At 42.1% G+C, this 23,628-nt stretch overlaps 1 protein-coding gene and 1 pseudogene across 2 annotated transcripts in view; both read right to left on the bottom strand.

Moving 5' to 3' along the window:
• LOC150038975 (acyl-CoA:lysophosphatidylglycerol acyltransferase 1-like) overlaps positions 1–14,459 on the bottom strand; it is a 58,415-nt gene extending 43,956 nt beyond the window's left edge. Inside the window, exons 1-3 of one of the 2 annotated variants that reach the window (XM_090328159.1) lie at positions 14,259–14,459; positions 13,693–13,738; positions 13,176–13,440 (exon numbers count right to left, since the gene is read on the bottom strand). In XM_090328159.1, the coding sequence (XP_090184285.1) occupies positions 13,176–13,440; positions 13,693–13,738; positions 14,259–14,389 (442 nt within the window). In that variant the 5' untranslated portion in view covers positions 14,390–14,459. Of the gene's footprint in view, positions 1–13,175; positions 13,441–13,692; positions 13,739–14,258 lie in introns of those variants that run through there. The other variant, XM_090328158.1, reaches the window with a different exon arrangement.
• LOC150038976 (large ribosomal subunit protein eL43 pseudogene) lies at positions 2,095–3,164 on the bottom strand (annotated as a pseudogene).
• Positions 14,460–23,628: the final 9,169 nt, after the last annotated feature.

The following is a 23,628-nucleotide window of genomic DNA, read 5'->3' on the forward strand; positions in this document are numbered from 1 at the left end:
GAAGTGGCACTGTGGCTCAAGTGGCAAAGCACTAGCCTTGAGCAAAATGTGTCCAAAGACAGAACCCAGAGCCAGGCACTGGTGGCTCATACCTGTAATACTAACTACTCTGGAGATTGAGATCTGAGGATCATAGTTCAAAACCAGTTGGGGCACAAAAAGTCTGTGAGACTCCTATCTCCACCAGAAAACCAGAAGTGGCACTGTGGCTCAAGTGGTAGAGCCCTAGCCTTGAGCTGAAGAGCTCAGGGACAACACCTAGCCACAGAATTCAAGTCCCACAACCGAGACACACACACACACACACACACACACACACACACACACACACACACACACACACACACACACACACACACACACACACACACACACACACACACACACACACACACACACACACACACACACACGGCTCTGAATTCAAGACCCAGGACTGGCAAAAAAGAAAGAGGAAAGAAAATTCTGAGGCTGGGAGTTTAGCCTAGTAGTAGAGTGCTTGCCTAGCATGCATGAAGACTCAGGTTGATTCCTCCGTACATACATAGAAAAAACTGGAAGTGGTGCTGTGGCTCAAGTGGTAGAACTCTAGCATTGAGAAAAACCCAAGAATAGTGCTCAGGGCCTGAGTTCAAGCCCCAGGACCAGGCAAAATAATAATAATAATAATAATAATAATAATAATAATAATAATAATATAAATTTTGGGCTGGGCCTGGGCCTTGAACTCTGGGCCTAGGCACTATCCCTAAATTCCTTTTTGCTCAATTAGGACTATATGAGCTATAGCACCATGTCTGACTTTTTCTGTGCTTAATTGGATATAAAGGGCTCACAGACTTTCCTGCTTGAACTGGCTTTGAACCCTCATCCTCAAATCACAGCCTCCTGAATAGCTAGGATTACAGGTATGAGCCACTGGCATCAGGCAAAAATAAAAAATTTTAAAGGGCCTTCCCCTAGCTCTGTATCCTTCTGCAACTCCCACCCTCTACTCCTTCAAGCCAAACATCTTGTCTCCATTTTCTCTTCCATTCATCCCTAATCTCCAACCTACGTCAATCTACTTTCTAGTTCTGCCACCTCAATGAGGCTGCTCTTGCCAAAAGTATTAAAAGATATATTAGCTCTTATCTTATAAACCCAAAGCTCTCAAGAGTATTCTGCAACCCCGCCCTGCTGCCCTGCACTCGTCTTGAAAGGCTGTTGATTTCTTGCTGCACTCTAACAGCAAAAATTCCTTCCACTGCCGCTCTAGCTGATCCTCTTAGGTCTGTACCGTGGGCTAGCAGTACTTGGGCCACTCAATATCCAAAATTAAAGTCTTCCTTAGGTCATTTCACCCACCTGGTCAGATTTAAAAGCCTTGAAATGCCCACTTCTCTTTCTAGCTCAGCTCCCATTTTGAGTTTCAAAATGTATATCCATTTCTTGGTTTTTTTTTTTGTTTTTTGTTTTTTTGTTTTTCCAGTCCTGGGCTTGACCTCAGGGCCTGAGCACTGTCCTTGGACTTTCTCAAGGCTAGAGCTCTATCCCTTGAGCCTCAACACCATTTCCGGCTTTTTTCTATGTATGTGGTACCGAGGAATCGAACCTGGGTCTTCGTGCATGCTAGGCAAGCACACTACCACTAGGCCAAACTCCCAGCCTGTATATCCATTTCTATTTCATAACTCCAAATGGACAATTCTCACCTACCCTATGCTAAATGTTAGTCTTCCCTTTTGTTGCTTCCCAATCTACCCAGAAGCTCCTATTTGAAACTTCAAGGGCACCCCTGTTACTTGCAGTGCAGAGAATGTCCAGCTGTAAACAGGTACCCTTCATCAGCTGCTCATGATCATCTATCTGCCTGTATTAATAACTTTATCTGGCTCACAAAAGATATTATAAACATCTAAATGGCCCTTGACCAAAAAAAAAAAAAAAATCCCCACTCCCACATGCTCAATCCCTCAGCAAGTCCTGAAGATCTTCCCTTTTATAAAACTACCCAAAGCTGTAATTTTTTAGACTGTTCCCATGCTATTCTAAATCACGGTCTCTAGCCCGTGATTTTATAAATCAATAACTTTGCAGGGCTGTGGGAGAGTCTAGCAAACCAAAGATCCCAAATTCAAATCATAGAACCACCAAAATAACAACAACAACAAACCTTTCCTAACTGGTAGTAAACAGTCAATAAACATTTAAGGGATCAATCATAAACTCCACACTTCTATAACTGATGTCTTAACTTTTGAAAACAATATTTATAAAACAACCACTTGTGAAATGTTTTCTCAGTATAAAATAGGAAGAAATAATTTACCCAAATTACATGTATTGATTTAAAAAAGACTCTTCTAAGAGTTTCAAACCAAAATGGTTTTATTTATTTTTATAAATTAATCCATTTATTGTAGGCTAGGGATATCTCAGATGGTAGAGCTTCTACTGGTCGTTTAGTTCCTTCAGTCTTCTAAGAGCAGACTTGACTGTGATAGCAGAGGCAGTGTTTTAGGTCCAGGCTCCACCAGCCACTGTTTTCATGCAGGAACCACAGTGACAGATGCCCACAGCTCACCCCTTCATCTTGGTCTTACCACAGAAGGAGCAGGTATACTTAGCATGCTGGATGATTTCAACTTTTTTTTTTTAATTGATTTTTTTCTTTTGCCAGTCCTGGGCTTGAGCTCAGGGCCTGAGCACTGTTCTTGGACTTTCTCAAGGCTAGAGCTCTACCACTTCAGCCTCAGCACCACTTCCGGCTTTTTTTTCTATGTATGTGGTACCAAGGAATCGAACCCAGGTCTTCCTGTATGCTAGAAAAGCACTTTAACCACTAGGCCAAACTCCCGGCCATCAACTTTTTTTTTTTAACCATCTTCCAGAGTAAGGCACCATAGCGGGCGCCATATTTACCGCTGATGCCAACCTTCTTGGTGCATTTGGCCATATTGCCACAACTCAGATCCAGGCCCAGAGAGACGGAAATAGTTTTAAATTAGGATTACTGAGTGATGAACCAGCCTTACTATTGTCACAATATATAACAAAAAATGATCCTCTTTTCTTCTATTTTTTTTTAATGTTGGTCCAAGGGCTTGAACTCAGTGCCTGATTGCTGTCCCTGAGGTTTTTTGTTTTGTTTTGTTTGTTTTTGTTTTTGCTAGTCCTGGGCCTTAAACTCAGGACCTGAGTCCTGAGTCCTTGGGCTTTCTCACAGCTAGAACTCTACCACTTGAGCCATAGCACCATTTCTGGCTTTTTTTCTATGTATGTGGTACTGAGGAATCGAACAAGCTAGGCAAGCACTCTACCACTAGGCCAAATTCCCACCTTGTCCGAGTTTTTGTGCTCAAAGCTCTACTGCTCTGAGCCACTGTTCTACTTCCCACTTTTAGTAGTTAATTGGTATCCATAAGGTAAGAGTCTCATAGACTTTCCAGTCCAGACTGGCTTTCAACTGTGATCCTCAGATCTCAGCCTCTAGACTACCAATGGTTACAGGCATGAGCTACCAGTGCCTGGTATATTTTTCATTTTTACTAGTGCATATTAATTATACAATGCAAAGGACATGTTGTAGATTGATGATTCTTTTCTGTTTTGTGGATATCAGGGCTTGAACCCAGGGCCTGGGCACTATCCTTGCTCAAAGTTAATGCTACACCACTTTGAGCCACAGTTCCATTTCCCTTATGCCCAGACTGACCTTGACTACAACCTTCCTAACTTGTCCTTCCCTGTGTTGCTAGAAATGACAGGTGTGTGCCACTGAGCCCAGCTTCCCAACACTGGTATAACAGCTGCCCCACCACTGATTGAGATGGAGTCTCTCTAGCTTTTTTTCTCTAAACTTACTATCCCCAATCTCTGACTCCAGGTTCGGTCTTGCACCACCCACTACCGTACCCAGTAAATTTATATGATTTCTTAATGCTTAACAAATGTTTTAAAGTTTGACAAAGTGTTCTGGAAGCAAGATTTGACCAAATCTTTTACCACACCACAGGGGAAAAGTATAACATTGTATGTAATTTTTTCTTATATTATTTTTTAGTTACCTATAGTTTAATGTAAGCAGAAATCAAACAGGTCTGCTTTGTTCTTCCTGTTTTAAAATATGAAACAATAATTTCCAATGATCTAGATTTTACACTACTGTATTTTGTTGTTTTTGGTGGTGGTGGTGGTCTTGGGGCTTGAACTCTGGGCCTGGGCCCTGTCCCTGAGCTCTTCAGCTCAAGGCTAATTAGGATTACAGGCATGAACCACTGGCACCCAGCTGAGATAGATAGTCTTTTTCACACATGGTGCCTGAATGTGTTTTTATTGTCACAAGTCTTATTCCTCTTCAAGTGAGATCTAGTTGCCTTTTGCAGATGTGACTGGAGCATGCTAGCTAAACCCCTTTCCTTAAGGAAGTTCACTGCACCTGATGCAGAGATCTGCCGCAGCTGAGCCTTGTCAGCTCAACACATAACACTGGTATGTCACCATCTCTGCATCATTGCAGTATGGCCTCTGCCAACCTTCTTGGATTCCAGCCCTGTTCTCAGGTACTTTGGAGGTTTCCCTGGGTTTGTTGAAGGAAAGAAGAGCTCTGTGTTTTCTCTTCTATTTCCTTGTTGCTTTCCAGAGACAGTTATGTCTATATCACTATCAGAAAGTACAGCATAAGTTCTTATTCTTCAGTCCTTCCTGTACAAATATTTCTTTTATCAATCTACTGTACTGTGGATTATTACAGGATGAAGACCAATTTTACCATCTAGTTAATTTTTTCTGAGGTCACTCATTTAGGTATACACTACCATGCCCAATGATTGAATATTTGTGCACAAAAGTAAAAGAAACAGGGGCTTGGAGTTTGGCCTAGTGGTTAAAGTGCTTGCCTAGCATGCATGAAGACCCAGGTTCGATTCCTTGGTACCATATATATAGAAAAAGCCAGAAGTGATGCTGAGGCTCAAGTGGTAGAGTTCTAGCCTTGAGAAAGACCAAGGACAGTGCTCAGGCCTTGAGCTCAAGCCCAGGACTGGCAAAAAAAAAAAAAAAAAAAGTAAAAGAAACAACGAAGCCACACCATCCCTATGAGCAAGACCATAAAGCAGAAATATACAAACTCAAAGAAGAATATCTAGGTAAGAGGAACAAGGGAAGCAAAAACTACCAGCACTAAACAAGTATCTAGAAGAATATATAAAACTATTACAGAAGGACCGGGAGTTTGGCCTAATGGTAAGGTGCTTGCCTAGCATGCACGAAGATCCGGGATTGATTCCTCGGTACCACGTGCATAGAAAAAAGCCAGAAATGGGGCTGTGGCTCAAGCGGTAGAACTCTAGCCTTGAGAAAGCCCAAAGACAGTGCCCAGGCCCTGAGTTCAAGGCCCAGGACTGAAGAAAAAAATAAAATAAATAAATAAACTATTATAGAAACAAAGAAACTGAAAGAAGAACAAAGAGAAGACATTTCACAAGACACAGAAAGAACATAAAAGACAGAAATGAAAAAGTATTTAAAAGAATTATAGGGAAAGAAAATAACTGACATAGAAAAACATACAAAGGACATACATACAACTAGAGTCTCCAAAAGAGAAAAACAAAACAATGAGACATTAAGTGATGTTCATGTAAGATGAATAAATAAGATGAAGTAAACAAAACTATTCCGAAATAAAACCAAACTTAAATCTATACTTTAAAAGAACACAGTATTCCACAAAAATTTGAGCTAAAAAGCCAACACGAACATATCCCAGTAAAATCTCTAGATAACAGAGGCAGAGAATCCTTTGGGTACATAGGCTATAAAGATCAAATGACTAATGTTGGGAAAATATCCAGCTGGCTTTCCACATCTCCACAAAAACATTTAATGCCAGAAGACATTTGTGTAATACTGCAAGATACTTAGGAAAGGATGAACCAAGCATTTCATAATCTGTTTAGTCCTTCAAATATAAATTAATAAGAAGTTCTAAAAATGTAAAAATTATCTCTAAGCTTGACTTTATCCTAGCTACTCAGGAGGCTGAGATTTGAGAATCCCACTTCAAAGCCAGCCTGAGCAGACATATCCATAAGACCTGTCTTCTCTCTAATTAACCACCAGAAAAGCCCATGAGACTCTTATCTCCAATTAACCAGCAAAAGATTGGAAGTGGAACTAGGGCTCAAGTGGTAGAACACCAGCTTTGAGCAAAAAAGACAAGGAATAGCACCCAGGTCCTGAGTTCAAGCCTCAGTACTGGCACAAAAAATAATTTAATCTTTGATCAATGAAGAGTTACTATCAATAGATAATTAAGAATATTACATAAAATAAGCTTCTTAAATATCAAACAAAAGGGAACTACATAATTAACAACATAGAACAACATAGTTAACATAGTTGATTAAAAACACAAAGTAGGACTATGAAACTTCCAGTATACCACAAATATTTCCATTGAAGTGTTATTTTGATAGCCCCCTGCAGAAGTCCATATATGTGATGTTGCTTTTAGATATGACTTTTAGCTTCAGAAAGAAATTTCATACTTCTAAAGCAAAGGGGCAAATAGAGTTAGTAAAAATTAAGGAACAGCCTAGGAATATTATTGAAAGATCAATATTGGCTCTTTAAATATAAAAATAAACTTGTGGCAACATCAATTCAGTTAATGCTTAAGGGAAAGTAACTGTAAAACCTGTTTCATTTTCAACATCAATAACAAAAGAAAAGGGGATAATAATGGTAGCCAGATGATAATGGTTGTGAGCATTAAATATAAAAATAAAAGTGGCAAAGTGAAATGACACTTAGAATACTACTTAGCTTAAATTTCAGTATATGTAAACTAATATTATTGCCACAAAAATAACACTTCAAACTGGCACATTACCCAAATCTTTAAAAAAAAATCTACTCTCGAAAAATCTTTGGTATTGCATTTTAGGGCCCTCGGTACTTTTCTCTCACCAGGAAAAAAACATGGTTTGATTCATTATAATAGGAATGAAGAATCTGTCCGTTCTTGGAGTCTTGTGCACAGATTCACAAGGACCTAATCTTGGCTGCCGGGGTACTCTGTCGGATGAACATGCCGGAGTGATATCTGTTCTTGCCCAGCAAGCAGCTAAGCTAACCTCTGACCCCACTGATATTCCTGTGGTATGTCTAGAGTCAGATAATGGGAATATTATGATTCAGAAACATGACAGCATAACAGTGGCAGTGCACAAAATGGCCTCCTGACATCTCATGTCCGTTTTCTAGAAACCTATCATATGGATTCAACCTGTCAGTGCTAATAAAAACTTATAAAACTTGTAAAACTATTGAAGTTCCAGTGGTTAGATCATTCACTTAATATACATTTGGGACTTTTCTATTTATATAAGTTGCTTTTACCCTAAACTCTCAAGATGTAAGAATTTTTCATGCTCAAGGCTCTACCACTTGATCCACAGCTCCACTTCTAGCTTCTTGGGAGTAGTTAATCGGAAATAACAAATCTCATGGACTTTCCCGTCCTGGTTGTTTTCAGACTACAGTCCTCAAATCTTGGCCTCCTGAGTAGTCAGGAATAAGTACAGGCATGAGCCATTGGCATCTGGCTAAGAAAGGATCACATTTTGAAGCATGTTTCTTTGTGTCCAAAGAAAGTGAGGAACAAGGGGTTTTCAGCAGGAGGAAATGGCTATGACAGAACTAACCAAAATGAGTATTTATGTAATAGCAAGTTGATCTACTTTGATTGGGTAAGCAAGAGGGGAAAAATTTGGTCTAAGTCACCTTGTCTATAGAATTTTCTATATACAATAAATAAATCTGTTAGAGGAAAAAAAAAAAATCTACTCTCAGCCAAGGAACAACGGCTCCCACCAGTAATCCTAGCTATTTAGGAGGCTGAAATCTGAGGATCATGGTTCAAAGCCGGCCCGGCAGGAAAGCCATGAGATTCTTCTCTCTAATTAGCCACCAGAAAACCAGAAGTGGAGCTGTGGCTAGAAGTGGTAGAGCACTAGCCTTGAGCAATGAGAGCTCAGGGACAGTGCCTAGGCCCTGAGTTCCAAGCCCTACTACCAACAACAAAATCTACTCTAATTCTGATAACAGAATTAGACAAGATGCCTACAGAGAAATGCTGCCCTAATGGGAGTGAGGAACCCAGGAATCTGAAGTCTCTCTTTATGTTTCCTATTCCCTTCCTACCACCTACTACAGTAGTAGAACAGACGCTTGATCAGTAGTGATCTGGTAATGATGCCCCTTCTTTTAAACTCTACACTACATCTCTATGACAGCATCATATTGCCTCTCCACCATTACGACTGAGTTCCTTAAAGTTGGTGATTAGGTTTTGTGATGTCTGACAGCACTTTCAGGACACCTGTTCCTATACATAACAGAAGCTCAATAAAAGCTGTGTAACATTAACAAATATCCACTTTATAGTATCTGGATTAGGTTTATATTTTATGGACTGCAACCACCTTAATATTAGACCTTTTAGGAAGGCAGGTAGCCAAGGGACTCTCAGGTAGGATCAGGAAAGAAAGAGATTATGCAAGGAAGAGATGTTTGGAGCTAGGCTTAATGGCACATGTATGTAATACTAGCACTCAGGCACTAAGGCATGTGGATTGCACATGTAATGCCAGCCTGGACTACATAGCAAGATTCTGTCTCAAAAATTAAAATAAAAGAAAGACACTTGAGCTAAAGATACAGTTCTGTAGTAACTGCATGGCATGTGTGTGACTCTGAATTCAACCCCTAACATTGCAAAAATAAATCAAAATAAAAATATATAACAAGTGACAACAACAACAAAAAGGAGACACCTACTGAACACTCTGAGCATCAGACAACAAATTATGTTCTAGGACCATAAAAAGATCCAGCAGACATGGAGCAGGTAGGCCTCTCATCCCCACTGGTGAGCAGAAATATTACAGTTAAAGCTAGATCAATACCACTGACTCTCAGAGTCTCATTAGCTCCACTACAACAGTGCCTTTCAGTGCACTCATAATAAAAAATACTACCTGAAACATCACTTAGTTCAGATATAGATGTTTCTGGTGTTTTTTTAAATTCTATTCAATTTCCCTTAAAAAAAAAAAAAAATATATATATATATATATATATCTCCATCTTGACATACTAAGCTAGTTTTGTGGCTCCAAGACAGAAAAAACTTCTCTAGGGCCGGGAGTTTGGCCTAGTGGTTAAAGTGCTTGCCTAGCATGCATGAAGACCCGGGTTCAATTCCTCGGTACCACATACATAGAAAAAAGCCGGAAGTGGTGTTGAGGCTCAAGTGGTAGACCTCTAGCCTTGAGAAAGTCCAAGGACAGTGCTCAGGCCCTGAGCTCAAGCCCAGGACTGGCAAAAAAAAGAAAAAAGAAAAAACTTCTCTAAAAGGTGCACCTTTCAAACTTTCTCTAGGAGTTCAAGATAAAGTATAATTCCTAAGCAGTAATTTTTTTTGTACATAACAAATTTCTATGCCACAGAAAAAAAGTAGAGCACTACTAAAATAATCCACAAAATCAAATAAAACAAGAAGACAAACATACAGCCACCACAGCAGGGGAGTGGGAGGAAGCTAAGACTAATCTGCATCAGCTTACCCTAAAGCCACCCCAAGCAAATACCCAATCTAAGTGAAAGAGCATTTGCTAAGCAAAACCAGCTTGACAGCAATTCCCCAGGCACCCCTCAATTCCCTACCAGACAGACTCTGACCCAAAAGATTCAATTCAATACAGACATCTTGCAGCTTCTACTTACAATGATAATCTTTAAACTGTTTTATTTACAGATTTTAATCAAATGTGCTTAAAGGACAATGAGTTTATTAAAACAAATGAAAAATTCTCAAACAATTTTAAATAAGTACATTTTGTGCAAAATCTCTGAAATTCCCCAACCTTCACTTAAACTGGTGGGAGGGATGTACTGGTTAACCTCTGATCCAAATAAAACATGCAGAAGTTCATTATTAGTTAAGCAAAGACAGAAAGACCAGGAAAATCCCTTTTTCATCTTTGAGTCTCAAGCTCTTGTGAATGCAAACTAAATACAAGAAAGTTCATTTAACTTCTTGGGCTTGCTGACCTCTACATTCCTCATAATGTTTTTGTAATGTGTGTCTCAAATTAAGGAGCGATTCTGCAGAACTTTAATAAATCTTCCTGTATATCAAAAGGAGTTATTTGCAATGCTGGGACCAAACCTAGGCATGCCAGACAAATGCTTTACCACTAAGTTGCACCTCTGGTCCAGAACTCTGTTTAGAACTAGAGACAAATGTTCTTTTTAAAGATAAAATATAATGACCTAAGGGGAAAAGTCCTAATTACTGCTTATTAGCTCCGTCAAGTGGGGTGATACAAGTGATGATACAATTGTTCCGTATCTGCACTGTCCACTAAGTGGCCAACAGTACACCTCCAAGTTCTGAGCATTTTAAATGTAGCTGGTGTCACTGAATTTCAGTTTTATATTTCAATTCATTTAAGTTTAAATAATCGCATTCAATTAGTAGCTATCATACAGGGCAATCAATGGAGATTAGATAATCACCCTAAGTCTATATCAGCACAGCTAAGTCTTATACATTTTGAAATGGCACAATATAAAGTTTGATATTCTAAACAAATGTTCAATTTTCAGTTTCTTAACTGCTATTTTAAGGCTTCTCATAAGTGGTTCCTCAATAAAATTTTTATTCTAAAACATGGACATACTAATTCTGCTGTGCAGAATTCCTTTGGAATGTTTAATTTTCCATCTGTGAAAACTGGGGTTAGGGAAAGAAAAGCCTTAGCAACAACAAGAACAAAAATTAAATGCACCACCTTCCACAAACTAAAGGAAGAAATTAAGCACATAGGTCAAAGAAAGGCTGCTTGTAACCACCGACATACTTCTTATGGGTATACTTGTTTATCGACTCTTGAGTAGGCTGGCTTCTTTACACCTGGTTATGACTTTCCAACAAATTTCATCCCTCCATTCTTTTGGTCTCTTTTTGATTAGATGATGACCAGACTCTCTAGCATCAACTATTCTGCTTATTAGAAAACCACTTATCATATATGCATTAAAGTACTCTATATTTGAATAAGAAACTGATCTAATTGTCAAAATACAGTAGCCTGAAGAACTGTAGAAGCTTCAGAGAGACTCAAATATATAGATTATACCAAGAGCACTTCCCCAGCAAGTGGGGGGGGGGCAGGGTAAAGTCGCCATTCTGTGGTTAGCAAAGGAAAAGACACCCCATGGAAATACGCTTAAAAAGACATTGCAGCTGTGCTGGGGCAAAAGGTAACTAACTTCAACCAGCAGCACTGCATTCTTCATAATCTCAAAGTCAATTACAAATTAATTTGTTCTATCAATAATACATAAATATATCATATATATAAACACTGACTCATATATAGATATATCATACACATAAACTTAAACACCAGTAAATGCATCATGTAAAAAGAATAAACACTTAGAATCAGTTTCTAAAAAGACTGACTTCAAGGGGCTGGGAGTTTGGCCTAGTGGTAGAGTGCTTGCCTTGCATGCTCCAAAACCAGGGTTCAATTCCTGGGTACCACATACATAGAAAAAGCCAGAAGTGGTGCTGCGGCTCAAGTGGTAGAGCTCTAGCCTTGAGAAAGTCCAAAGACAGTGCTCAGGCCCTGAGCTCAAGCCTAGCACTGGTAAAATAAATAAATAAATAAAAAGACTGACTTCAAATGGAAGAAGCAAATTTAAGAAAGTTGTATAAAGAAGAGGGCCATCACATTTTGCATAGCATATCTGACAAACTATATCAAGCAAAGCCACTCTTAAGACAGCAGCATGAGTCAGGTAAGAATTCAGCAGCACAGCATAGACTAGAACTTTCCTTTTCCCCCCACTCCCTCTTCTATCACTGCTACTGGTACCATAAAGTCCTAAAAAGGTCTAGAAATCACCTACTATTTCCAAGAGCATTAGAATCTCAAGACAATAAGAAAGCAATGTATCCTAAAGGCTTCAGTGCTTGCAGAGTCCACAACACAGCTGAAAAGGAGAGGGAAAGGGGAGAAAGCTTCATGTGAAGCATCTGAGAAAATTCTGACATAGCAAGAGCCTGCCAGAATAAAAGCTGTGTGCTGTCAGTCCTTTTCTCCTGGGTATGGACAAAATCAGCAATTGCAGCTTGGGCAAGAAAGAGGAAGGCAGGATTTAAATTGGAGAACTGCATGAAGCCTGACCCTCCTCACTTTTCCACGCTATGAACTGCAGACTATGGTCACTAAGCAATCTGCCTATCAGTTATACATTCCTGTGGGTAAAACCTTCAGGTCTGACAGGTGCTGCATAACTCACACCTTTCTTCATTATCCTAATTGTTAGAGAAAAATATCAAGTAAATACAATAAAGGGAATGGTATTGCCAAGGTGAAAGCAGAAGCTCTCAGAGAGGATTTACAGAGGTTGACAAATCTACTTCTCATTTAGTTTTATAAAAAAAATCCACTTCAGAACAGTTCTACTCCTGCTCCCTAAAATGCAATTTAAACAGAAATCTCCATAAAGATTTCAAGAAATAAGTTGTCTTAACACAGATAATTTTTATAATTTAATACTCTCAAGTGGGATAAAATATAGATGCTAGAGCACAAAGGAAGCATGCCTAACAGAAAAGATCCTTTTTTTTTTCTGGTTTGGCTTAAAATGTCAACACGGTACAATATTACATTCGATTTTTTTAAAGCACTTATTACAATGTGTTAGCACAAGCAGAGCCCAGATGCCTTTCTCAATTCCCAGTGTTTATGGACTAGCAGTCCAACGTTTATGGACCATCTTATATCTCTATAAATGCTATATATCTCACTCCTTCTGGGAGCTTTTACAGACCAGTTTTAATAAATGAATGTCAATCACATAAAAAATTCGAGGAACTTATCAATACTTAATTATGAAATTACACTTCTGAGAACATCATGTTTCCTCATTGAGAAACCAGAGAGCACAGGCACTGTCTTCTATTTACTTGTTCAATACTGAACGCATAAAAGCACCTTGAACTCAAAGCATAAGGTATCGTCAGCCATGGCTCTGGACTTTAAACATAACATCGCGGTCTTGTTCTTTTTTTCCCATATGCATTCCACGAAAGCACTTTCTGCTCTTACCTGTGTATCCAGCATGCCATCCCCAGGAGGCCACCATTCCTAAAAGCCATTTATACATGATTCCCTCTATATGCCAGAACCGCTTGCTGTCCAGCACCCGAAGGGGCTGCAGAATAATCACATAGCAGATGTAGGATGGGATAGCCACCAGGTTGTTGGCGACCATGAAGGCAAATCTCATCAGGGCTTTCACCCACATCCAGCCCAGCCAGGGAACTTCGTCCAGAGTCACGGCCATTCTCACGTGGGAGTCCATCCTGTCTTTCTGGTGGGGGTGGGGGTGAAAAGAAAATTCATTTTAAAAAGGAACATGGATGGCACGCATCTAGGAAGAGTCGCACACGCGCACACACTCGCGGGGGAACCCCCGCGAGGGTCTGGGGCTTCTTGGGTGCCAGTGTCCGGGCAATTCCAGAGGGGCAGAGAGCGGGGAGGGGGGGAGCGGCCGCGCAAGGTCAAGGGAGCTGTCGGCGGGGACGCGGGCGGTCGCTCGGACGAGGGAGGACTCCATCCCCACGCCCCGCCGGCGGCCTCCGCCGCACCGCGTCTCACCGCGGCGGTCCCTCGGGGCTTTTCGGAGGAAGCCGCAGAGCCTCCGGCTCCAGACGCCCCGGGCGAGCCCCGAGTGACGAGCCCGGGGACCCTGGCCCCGGCTCCCGCACATGGCTTCATGCTTTTCCAGGCTCTCCGGCATCCGCCAGTGCCTCACTGGCAGCCGGGAGCGGGGTGGGTAGCGGGGAGACGGGGCCGATTTTTGTTTCCTTTCCCCTTTATCTTTTTCTCTCCCTCAATTATAACCGGAAAGGGGCCTAGGATGGAGCAGGGGAAGGTGGAGGAGGAGAGCCGGCCGAGGGGGCGAAAAGCGGGAGGAGGGGGAAGGGAGCAGGGGGGGCGGGGGTCGAAGCCCCGGGGCGCGGGGCGAGGGGAAGACGCCCGGCGGGACCGCCCGGGGAGCCGGGAACCGAGGGATGCGGAGGCAGCCGGGGAGCGGGACGCCGGCCGTGCGGGGGGGGGGGGACGCAGCGGTTTGGGCGGATGAGGCTGAGGACCGGGTCGGCGGCGGCGGGCGGGCGCGGCCCGCGCTCCAGGCTCACCTCAGCGGGCGCGGGGGCGAGCGGGACCCGGGGCCGGCGGCTCGGGGCGCGGGGCGGGGCGGCGGCGACGGCGGCAGCGGCGGCGGCGGCGGGTGTCCCCGGCCAAGGAGTCGCGGTCATGGACGCGGCGGCGGCCGAGACGGCCCGAGGCGCGCGGCGCGAGCGGGCGCGCGCGGGCGCCCTACTCCCCTCGCGGCTGCCTGCGGACAGAGGGACGGCGAGGACTGAGAGGCCGGACCTGTCACCGGGGCGGGCCCCGAGGAGGCGGAGGAGGGGGGAGAGGAGGAGGAGGGCGGCTGCCCCGCACTCCCGCCTCCTCCCCGGGGCCTACCGCGCCCTCGTCCCGTGCCGGGCGACACCCCTTCCCCGCCCCCTCCCCGGGGCCTGCGCCCCGCCGCTCCCCGGGTTACCTCGGGCTGGCTGGGGCCCAGCCCGCGCCGCGGGAATCTGAGGAGCCGGAAGAATGCATGGCCGGCGGAAGGAGACGGCGGCCGCGGTCCGCCCGGCCCCGGCGGCTCCGAGGCTCGGTCCCCCGGGCTGGGCTGCGTTCGTTCCCGGGCGCTGGCGGGGAGGGGCGGCGGGAGGAAGCGGCGGGAGTCGGGACTGCGCCCCCAGAGCGCCCCCTACAGAAGGCGCGGCCGTCCCCGCCGATTGGCGGGTCGGGCCCCCCGGAGCCACGGGGCCCGCTAGGCCGGGACCTCGCGGCGCCCAGAGCCCGGCGGAGCGCGGGCCGGAAAGGTCTGGGGGTGCCCCTCTCGCCCCTCGAGGGGTTCCACCGCCCCAGCCCGGAGCCCTCGGCGGCTCACGCGGCCGCCTTTCATTGTTAGGACCCCTTCCGCGCCCCAAACTTGGTCGCTTTCTTCCCGAAGACCTAATGTCCCTTTTCCCTTCCCAGTGAAAGCCAGTCGTGCCCAGGGCACAGCTCCCCCGCCTCCCCGGGGTACGAAGGCTAGAGTTTTAAATCCGTTCTTCCTAAATGCCAGAATGCTTGTTCTGGAAAACACCTGGAACATAAATGACAATTCCAGTTTCCCAGCCGCCCCCAACCCCTGCCCGCAGGAATACAGTGGGAACTCAGTGGGGTACACAGAGAAACTGAAATGTGGTTGAGACTGAAACACCAAGTCGATTGCCCGACACTGAATAAGTGCTGAGAAAAATACAAAAACAAAACCGTAGTCCTGGGAATTCAGACAGGCCGGGTCACCCCCAGAGTTAGTGTAGCTGCGTTATGGCTTAAAAGCTAACTATCAATGGGAAAATAGAAAAAGAAAAGCCTAAACTTGTGTTTCCAAAAACAAAACAACAAAAGATATGTATAAAACCTTATGCCCCTTAATCACATATGTAAATAGCACAGTTTTTACTTGCAACTAGGAACGGTCATATTTGAATAAGTGCCTTCTCTTCTGTCTACTCTGAAAATGTTCAAGCCCAGACTGAGGGCATAGCACTACAATCTCAGTACTCAAGAGAATGAAGCAGGAGAAATTAGAGTTCAAGGCCAGTCTGGTTGCTTAAGGAGTTCCAGGCCAGCCCTGGATGCGTTGTGACACCCTGTCTCAAAACAACAAAAGAAAAATTTCATCACCGAGATTCTCCAAACAGAAACTATTCCCTGTCTCCCTTCTCTCTCTCCCTTTTCTCTCCCTCTCTCTTGAGTTCCTCTTTGGTCCACAGGTGAAGGGAAGAAACTTTGTCTTATGCATGTGAAAGAATATTTTCTGTTAGTGGTGAAGAAATAAATGAAAGCATAGAGCCTTTGTGACACATGCTAGATTCCTTTCCATTTCCTAATAGCCTTTTATAACTGTATTTTACTATTCTAACTGCATAGGCCATAAGAAGGCATTGGACAGGAATGTAGATCATTGGTGGAGCTCTTGCCTAGAATGTGCAATGTCCTGGGTTCAATCCAGCATCATTACCCCACACACCAAAATGGAAGGCATAGGCCATGACAAAGAACTGTCCAAAGAAACCAGACTGATTCATAACCATAGTTGTTATGTATGCCCATTCTATTTCTTATACTCATACTTTATGTATGTGCCGAGGTTTTAGGACCTTTAAATAAACCAAATTAGAGAAATCAGATTTGTGCAGAAGATTATTGTTTAAACTATGTTCGTTATATTCTTAAGTAAGATAAGTGAGGCACATATTTCTTCCCAGAAATGAAAGTAAATCCCCCTGAGGACTCCATGTGTTCCAGCCCATCAGCTTTCTCACATGCTGGATAAACACCTGCTGATACCTGGAGAGAAATAACCTGCTAAGGGAATCATTATTGGTTCTTGCATGGCAAAGCATCTGCCAGAGCACCAGATCCACCAAACATTTGAATTAACACCCAGTATCCAAACACAGAAAAGAGCCAAAGAGTAAGCAATACCTTTAGCAATATTCCTCAGGCCTGAGAATACAAAACACATCACTTGGGTATCTATCCCAACAGACAGCCAGATTCTCTCCAGCGTGCTTGGGAACTTGCTTTTTAAAAAGGTATCCTAGGTGATTCTGATGTAGAAAGTGTACATAATTTGCCCTTTTTTGTTGTTGTTATGGGGCTTGACCTCTGGGCTTGGGCATTGTCCCCGAGCTCTTCAGCTCAAAACTTCTGCCCTACCCCTTGAGGAACAGGACCACTTCCCATTTTCTAATGGTTACTTAAGGATAAAAGTCTCACAGACTTTAGTGCTCAGGCTGGCTTTGAACCTTGATCCTCAGATCTCAGTCTCCTGAATAGCTAGGATTACAGGCGCGAGCCATTACACCTGGCCATAATTTGAAAAACAAACAAAAAAACCTCAATCTACTTGTATACTAAGATAATCACAACCTTTTATAATTTTTTAAATCATTTGATCATATCTGTCTCCTTTGTATTAATCTGCCAGGGTTGTTAAACAAAATGCCCCAGACTAGGTACTTGAACAGCAGAAACCAGTTTCCTCACAGTTCTGGAGGCCAAAATCAAAGATTAAGGTGTGGGCAAGGTATGTTGCCCTGGCTTAGAATTGCCAGTCTTCTTACTGGGTCATCTTACTGTGTATGCACTTGTCTGCTTGCTCTCTCCAGCTTTTTCTCTCATAAGGACACCGATCCGATTGGATCAGGGACCATGTTTGAGACTGCATTTTTACTTAATGATTTGTATAAAGGACCAAATATCTCATTCCAAACAGGTAGGGGGTAGGGCTCCAATGTAGGAATTGAGGTGGCACAATTCAACTACAAAATTATCTTTCTAGTTTTACTCTGCAGATTCCTGACTTTTCCCTTGCTCCTTATTCACCCTGTTCAGGCATCGTGAAAGCTCTGATCATCACCATTTCACATGTTCAACTGACTAGCCACAACCTTGTTGGACTTTTTGTTCTTTTTGGATGAAAGGCACTTGCTAGGAGCTGAACCCAGGGTCTCACTGCTGATAAATCCCAGTCCACTGTTAGATTTTTCTGAGAACTCAGCAAATAATATAACATATTATATTCCTGGTGCAGATATGCCTTAGTTTCATGCCAAAGATGTAGAGAGGAGTTGGTTTTCTTAACTTTCTAACCACAGCAGTGGATTTAGCTTAAGACAATTTAGCATCTATTATATAATGCAAGAGAAATTATTTGTGGGCTATTTCTTCAAGGAAGTATTTCAGATGATGCTTATTTATTTCTTATACTTGGTTTTTAAACAGTAAAGAATGATTTATTAGCAAAGCATAAGCACACCTCACAGTACTAGGTAGACAGTTTAATTAGTCAGTTGCCTAAATGAGACATGCTAGGTTTGATCTCAGAGTCTCTTGCTTAAAAGCACAAGGCTTTTGCACTGTGTCCCGTTCATGTATTTTAAAGTTTATTTTAGCTACAGAGTGTTTCCTTTTTCAACTTACATAAAACACTTTCCTCTTACTTAAAAGTTTCTTTTTTCCCTCTTACCATGATAACCCCTTAATCACTTAGTCTGCTAAGATTTGTCTGTGTTTTATTCCGACTGTACTGCTTGCAGGTGGATGGGGAATGCTGTGAATGACTGAAACGGGGATTTGGATAGTCAGGTGAACAGACCTGTAGAAAGCAAGGACCTTTTTCAATGACTACATGCTTCTAGTCTGCAATCCTAGTACCTTAAAGCCATCCTTTCAAAATATAAACTTAAAGTCCAAAACTTTATAACCTTCTTGAACATCCCTAATGGGGAAACAAAAAGGAATAGACCACAGGTCTTACTGTTTGTTTCCAAAGCCCACATCTTTGATGATCCTTTGAAAGAAAACTAGGACTTCTCACATTTCCTGGAGTCACCAAACATTTGTAAACAATCTAACCACAATACCTGGAAAGGACCCATCTGGTCCACACATACACAGCAGATTAGATTAGAATCAGGAAAGGGCTCCCTTGGGCAGAAGAAGCCTCCCTGGGCCCTCTCTTTTTCCTAGTGGCAATTACAATAGTATTTTACCTACTTGTGCTTGTTTGGGCACTGAAAGCACTGACATTCCATTGAACTGTTTCTCTAGGGGGAAAGCCAACCTGCCGGTCCCAACCACATCACATAAGCAACCCCAAATAAACAGGCATTCTGATTTGTGTCAACTTTATCCTCAAAGCAAAACAGATAGATCCATTGATAGTTAGATAGATAGATCATTTTCTTCTCTATCACCAACAGAAATTATTTTATATATATAATGGACTTGTTACCTTAAAATCTTTTAGATAAGGTATCTATAATCTTTTAGATAAGATATCAGTAATCTTTATGGACAGGATTGATCCTTCACAATACTGTGAAGGAAACAAGCCTGTCTTTTTCATACCTCTGTCCTGTTCAGATAATGCCCAATGTCCTTTGTCACCACCACACCCCCTTTTTTTTGGTGCTGGTTATAAGGTTTAAAATCAAGGTCTGGGCATTCACTGATCCTGAGCTTTTGTGCTCAAGGTTAACATTCTACCACTTTGAGCCACAGCTCCACTTCTTATTTTTGAGTGGTTAATTGAATATAAGAGTCTCACAAGGACTTTTTCGCCCAGCCTGACTTTAGACCACCCTCCTCAGATCTCAGCCTCCTGAGTCTCTAGGATTATAGGTGTGAACTACCAGTGCCCAGCTTTCTGAGCTTTTTTACTCAAACTGGCATTCTACTGCTTGAGCACAGCTCTATCTCTGGCTTTTTTTTTTAACTCATGCTTGTAATCCTAGCTATTCAGGAGGCTGAGATCTGAGGATCAAGGTTCGAAGCCAGCCCGGGCACAAAAGGACCTGAGAGTATTATCTCCCAGTTAACCTCTAAAAAACGGGAAGTGGAGCTTGGCTCAAGAGCAGGGCAGTAGCCTTGAGGTGAAGAGCTCAGGGTCAGCGCCCAGGCTGAGTTTAATTCCCAAGACCCACCAAAAAAAAAAAAAAATTTACAGACTTTTCCTCCCAAGTTGACTTTGAATCTCAATCCTCAGATCTCAGCCTCTTGTGTAGCTAGGATCCGGTGTAAACTGGCACCCAGCTATTGCTCCCTCTCAAGACTAAAATTATAGAATCTATAAAAATCACAAAGTATGCCCCTGAATAAAAAAGGTTCTGATTTAAATTTTTGTTTTCCTAACATAAGAACTGAAAGAAAGACATGTTATTACATGACATAGGCCATGACAAAGAACTGCCCAAATAAACAAAACTGATGAATAACAGTTCTTTCTGTTAGGCTAAAATAGTAAGAATCATTGGCACTGACCACTGAACATTCCAGGGCACTTTCTCAGTACTTTATGTGTATTCACTCTTTTAATCTTCATAACAACTTTGTTAGGATCCCGTTATTACATTTTACAAATCGGGTGATTAAGCAATTTTGGCCTTGATGAAGTGAGACTACTCAGTCCCAGTTTTCTAGCTCCACAGCTCCATTCCTGATACACGCTGCCGTGGCTCTCTACGAAGCCGCTGGCAGAAAAAACAGTTCACTGAGTGAAAGGAAGTTTCTAGAGGATATTACTTTCTCTGGTTTCTTCTCTCGTCGCTTTCTCCTTTCTTCTCCCCTGACTCCTGGCTCTGTCTCTCATTGTCCTGGCCACACTAGGGAAAGAATGTATTAACTTTGTACTTACAAGCTCATACTTTTCCTTTCTGTGTCTAGTTAATCAAATTCATCCCTCATGGTTCAGCTGAGACATCAGAGAATCCCTCTAGCCCAGGGCTGGTGGCTCAGGAATATAAACCTACTACTCAGGTGGCTGAGGTCCTTTGGACCTCAGTTCTAGGAAATTCCTCAGCACTGGCAGATTGTTGTTGACCCTCTATAGTCAATTGATTTCTGGGCCCCAGAGCACTCTCTTAGCCAGGTTATAGAGGTCCAACTTTCCTATACACCCTGTTCTCCAAGTACCCTTATCTTTTGCTTTCTTATATCTCCTCTCTGATAATCTGATCAATCGAAAGCCAAGAAGCTGATAGTGGTGTTTAATGTTTCCTTTAAAGCATATTACCTGTCCTTAACCTGGGTTATATTTCCTCCTCTTATCCAAGCTTTCTGCACTGTAGTAGCTTGACTCTTTCTGTGGTTCTCATCAGCTTACATCATAATAGGTGTAAGCAAAGCTTTTTTGTTGTTTTTATTCTGTTCTTACTGTAGCTATGTGCTTGAAGTAAATCAGTCATATTGGGTACTTAAACTGTTTACTGAAATGCCACTTTGCATTTTTTCAGCACTTTGTAGACTACAAAGCTTCTTTGCACATACACAATCTTATTGGATGCTAACAACTCCCCCCACCACACACACACACACATACACACACCAATAGGTAGGTAATTATTGGTAAGTAGAAGGATGTGAAAAAAAATTCTTAACTCTAGAAATGCCTTTAAGAAATACTTCATGAAACATACTTTACAATTATTTTTTTCTCAAAGTTTGCTTCAAAGCATTTTCTGAAATTAAAATCTAAATTTTTTGAAATCAGTTGTTGGAAACCAAACAGCCTCGATGAGAAGCCTTCAGGTGAAGCTGTGGGATCGTAGAACAGCTCCTACTTTAAGTACTAGGAATGAATGTATGGGCAAAAGAGTGATGTTGAACTGTTGCATCTGCAAGTAAGGGATTTCAAAGCTTAGAAGATTTCAAGTGAAATTATTGTATACATTCAGTTCTTGAATCAAGTGTTGGTAGTTACAGTTACTCCACCTTAGGCTGCACTGATAACTTTCTTCAGAAAGCTCCTTAATTCTATTTTAATAATTCTTCCATGTGCCTTATCATAGGAACCATCTGGAGTTCTTTTGAACCTCAACCTTGGTATTTATGTGGATTTCTGAAAAAGCTTGACCTCTGAAGGAGGTCCCAGATTCAGCAAGTCTGGGGTGGCCCCAGAGATCTTTGGCTTTAGAAAGAATCTTCTTGTAATGAAGCAGGTAATCGAATGATTTCATAGCCTTGTTATCTAATGTTACCATGGTGTCACCTGGAATTTTGGGGGAAATGCAGAATTTTATGCACAACTCCAGACCACCTGAATTTTATTAAGATGTCCTCAGTGATGCCAGTACATATCAGTTTTGAGAAGCACAACACAGCAAACACTAACACATCAATTCAGAAATTAGAAACAAACCAGGATTACAAATGAATAAAAGAACAAGCCTTGTTTTCATGAGGGCTTTTAACATACAGTCTGTTGGTATTTGTAAGATGAGTATGCTTTCATAGGAGAAAGACTGAAGTGTATCATCATGTAAACTAACTTGGACTGACAAAATCTCCTAAACAAATCAGAGATCTAGATAAGTAGTAGACAAATAGAGCTATTTTTACATATTATTAACTGTTAGATGTTTGCTACGTACTTAGACTTTGCTTCTCCCATCTTTTTGGAGGAAAAAAAGCAAATATATATTTGCTGGTCCTAGGGCTTGAACTCGGGGCCTATATGCTGTCCCTGAACTCTTTTTGCTCAAGGCTAGTACTCTACCACTGGAGTCACAGCTCCACAGCTTTTTCTGTGATTAACTGGAGATAAGAGTTTCATGGACTTTCCTATCCAAGATGGCTTTGAATCCTGATCCTTAGATCTCAGCTCCTTGTGTAGCTAGGATTACAGGTGTGAGCTACCAGTGCCTAGCTATATATACTTTCAGAATATTATGAAATGACCTTATGCTATTTGGGCATTTGGTACTTACAATTGGAGTCCCAAAAGGGGGCAAGAGACTGAGCCTTTGGGGAGGTGTAGGCGGTGCTGGCTAACAAATGTATGTAGGATTTATGTAAGCTGACAGGAACCTTCCTGGGAAGAGAGAATACAAAAAAGTAAAAATGAAAAAGGGCTTGATTAGTCTTAGAGACAAAGAGGTAAAAGGCCTCATTTTGGCAAAGGTTTAAAGTGAACCAATGATTAAAAAAGAAAAAACAGCTATAGCTGTGCAGTGGGAAAGTAAATCATAAATCATTTAGAAAGCCAGCAGTAGAACTTTCTGTGCATGAGTTTAGCAGGTAGGGATAATTTTTCCCAGTTTTCATTCTTTGTGTTTAGCTTCTAAGATTTATTATTTTTATGGAGAATTTTTAAAATTTAATTTTATTGTCAGGGTGATGTACAGAGGGGTTACAGCTACATATGTAAGGTAGTGAGTACATTTCTTTTTTTCATATATTTTTTATTGTAATTAATAGAAAGGTAACATGATATTTGCCAGATAGATGGTGCATTAATTCCCATACATTGATACCTTTTCACATGTCTTGGTCCCTATTTCCCTCCCCCCACCCCCACCTCCACCCCTCATCTTGTTTTCCCCCGTTCCCTATCCAATTTCAAATAACCAAATACAAATATATCCAATATATCAGGTAACAGAGTGAGATACTGTAACAATATGAGATAACTAAGGGACAGCAAAAGAGATGAGTGATAACATAGTACATTAAGGACAACAATCATTCATTATATGGCTTATGTTTCTATATCCTAGAGATCCTTTCATTTAGCGTCCTACTATATGGCCTTTTGTATCAAGGTTTTGCTCTATTGCAAATCTCTGCTAGGAGAGCCCAAGGTTTCTACTGATTATGACAAATGAGGGAAACCATTGAGCCTGAGTTCCTTTGAGTCTGGCTTACTTCACTTAATATGATCTTTTCTAAGTCTTTCCATTTCCTAACAAATGGGGCGATGTCATTCTTTCTGACAGCAGCATAGAATTCCACATCTTGTTGATCCACTCATCAACTGAGGGACATCTGAGTTGGTTCCATATCTTTGCTATGGTAAATAGTGCTGCAATGAACATTGTTGTGCTGGTGGATTTAGTGTGAGTACATTTCTTATTGAACATTGTTACCCCTCCCACATTTTTCTCCC

The sequence above is a fragment of the Megascapheus bottae genome, unplaced genomic scaffold, assembly GCF_031878675.1.
Source record: "Megascapheus bottae isolate mThoBot1 unplaced genomic scaffold, mThoBot2.hap1 H_1, whole genome shotgun sequence".
In the NCBI taxonomy this organism is placed as follows: Eukaryota; Metazoa; Chordata; class Mammalia; order Rodentia; family Geomyidae; genus Megascapheus; species Megascapheus bottae.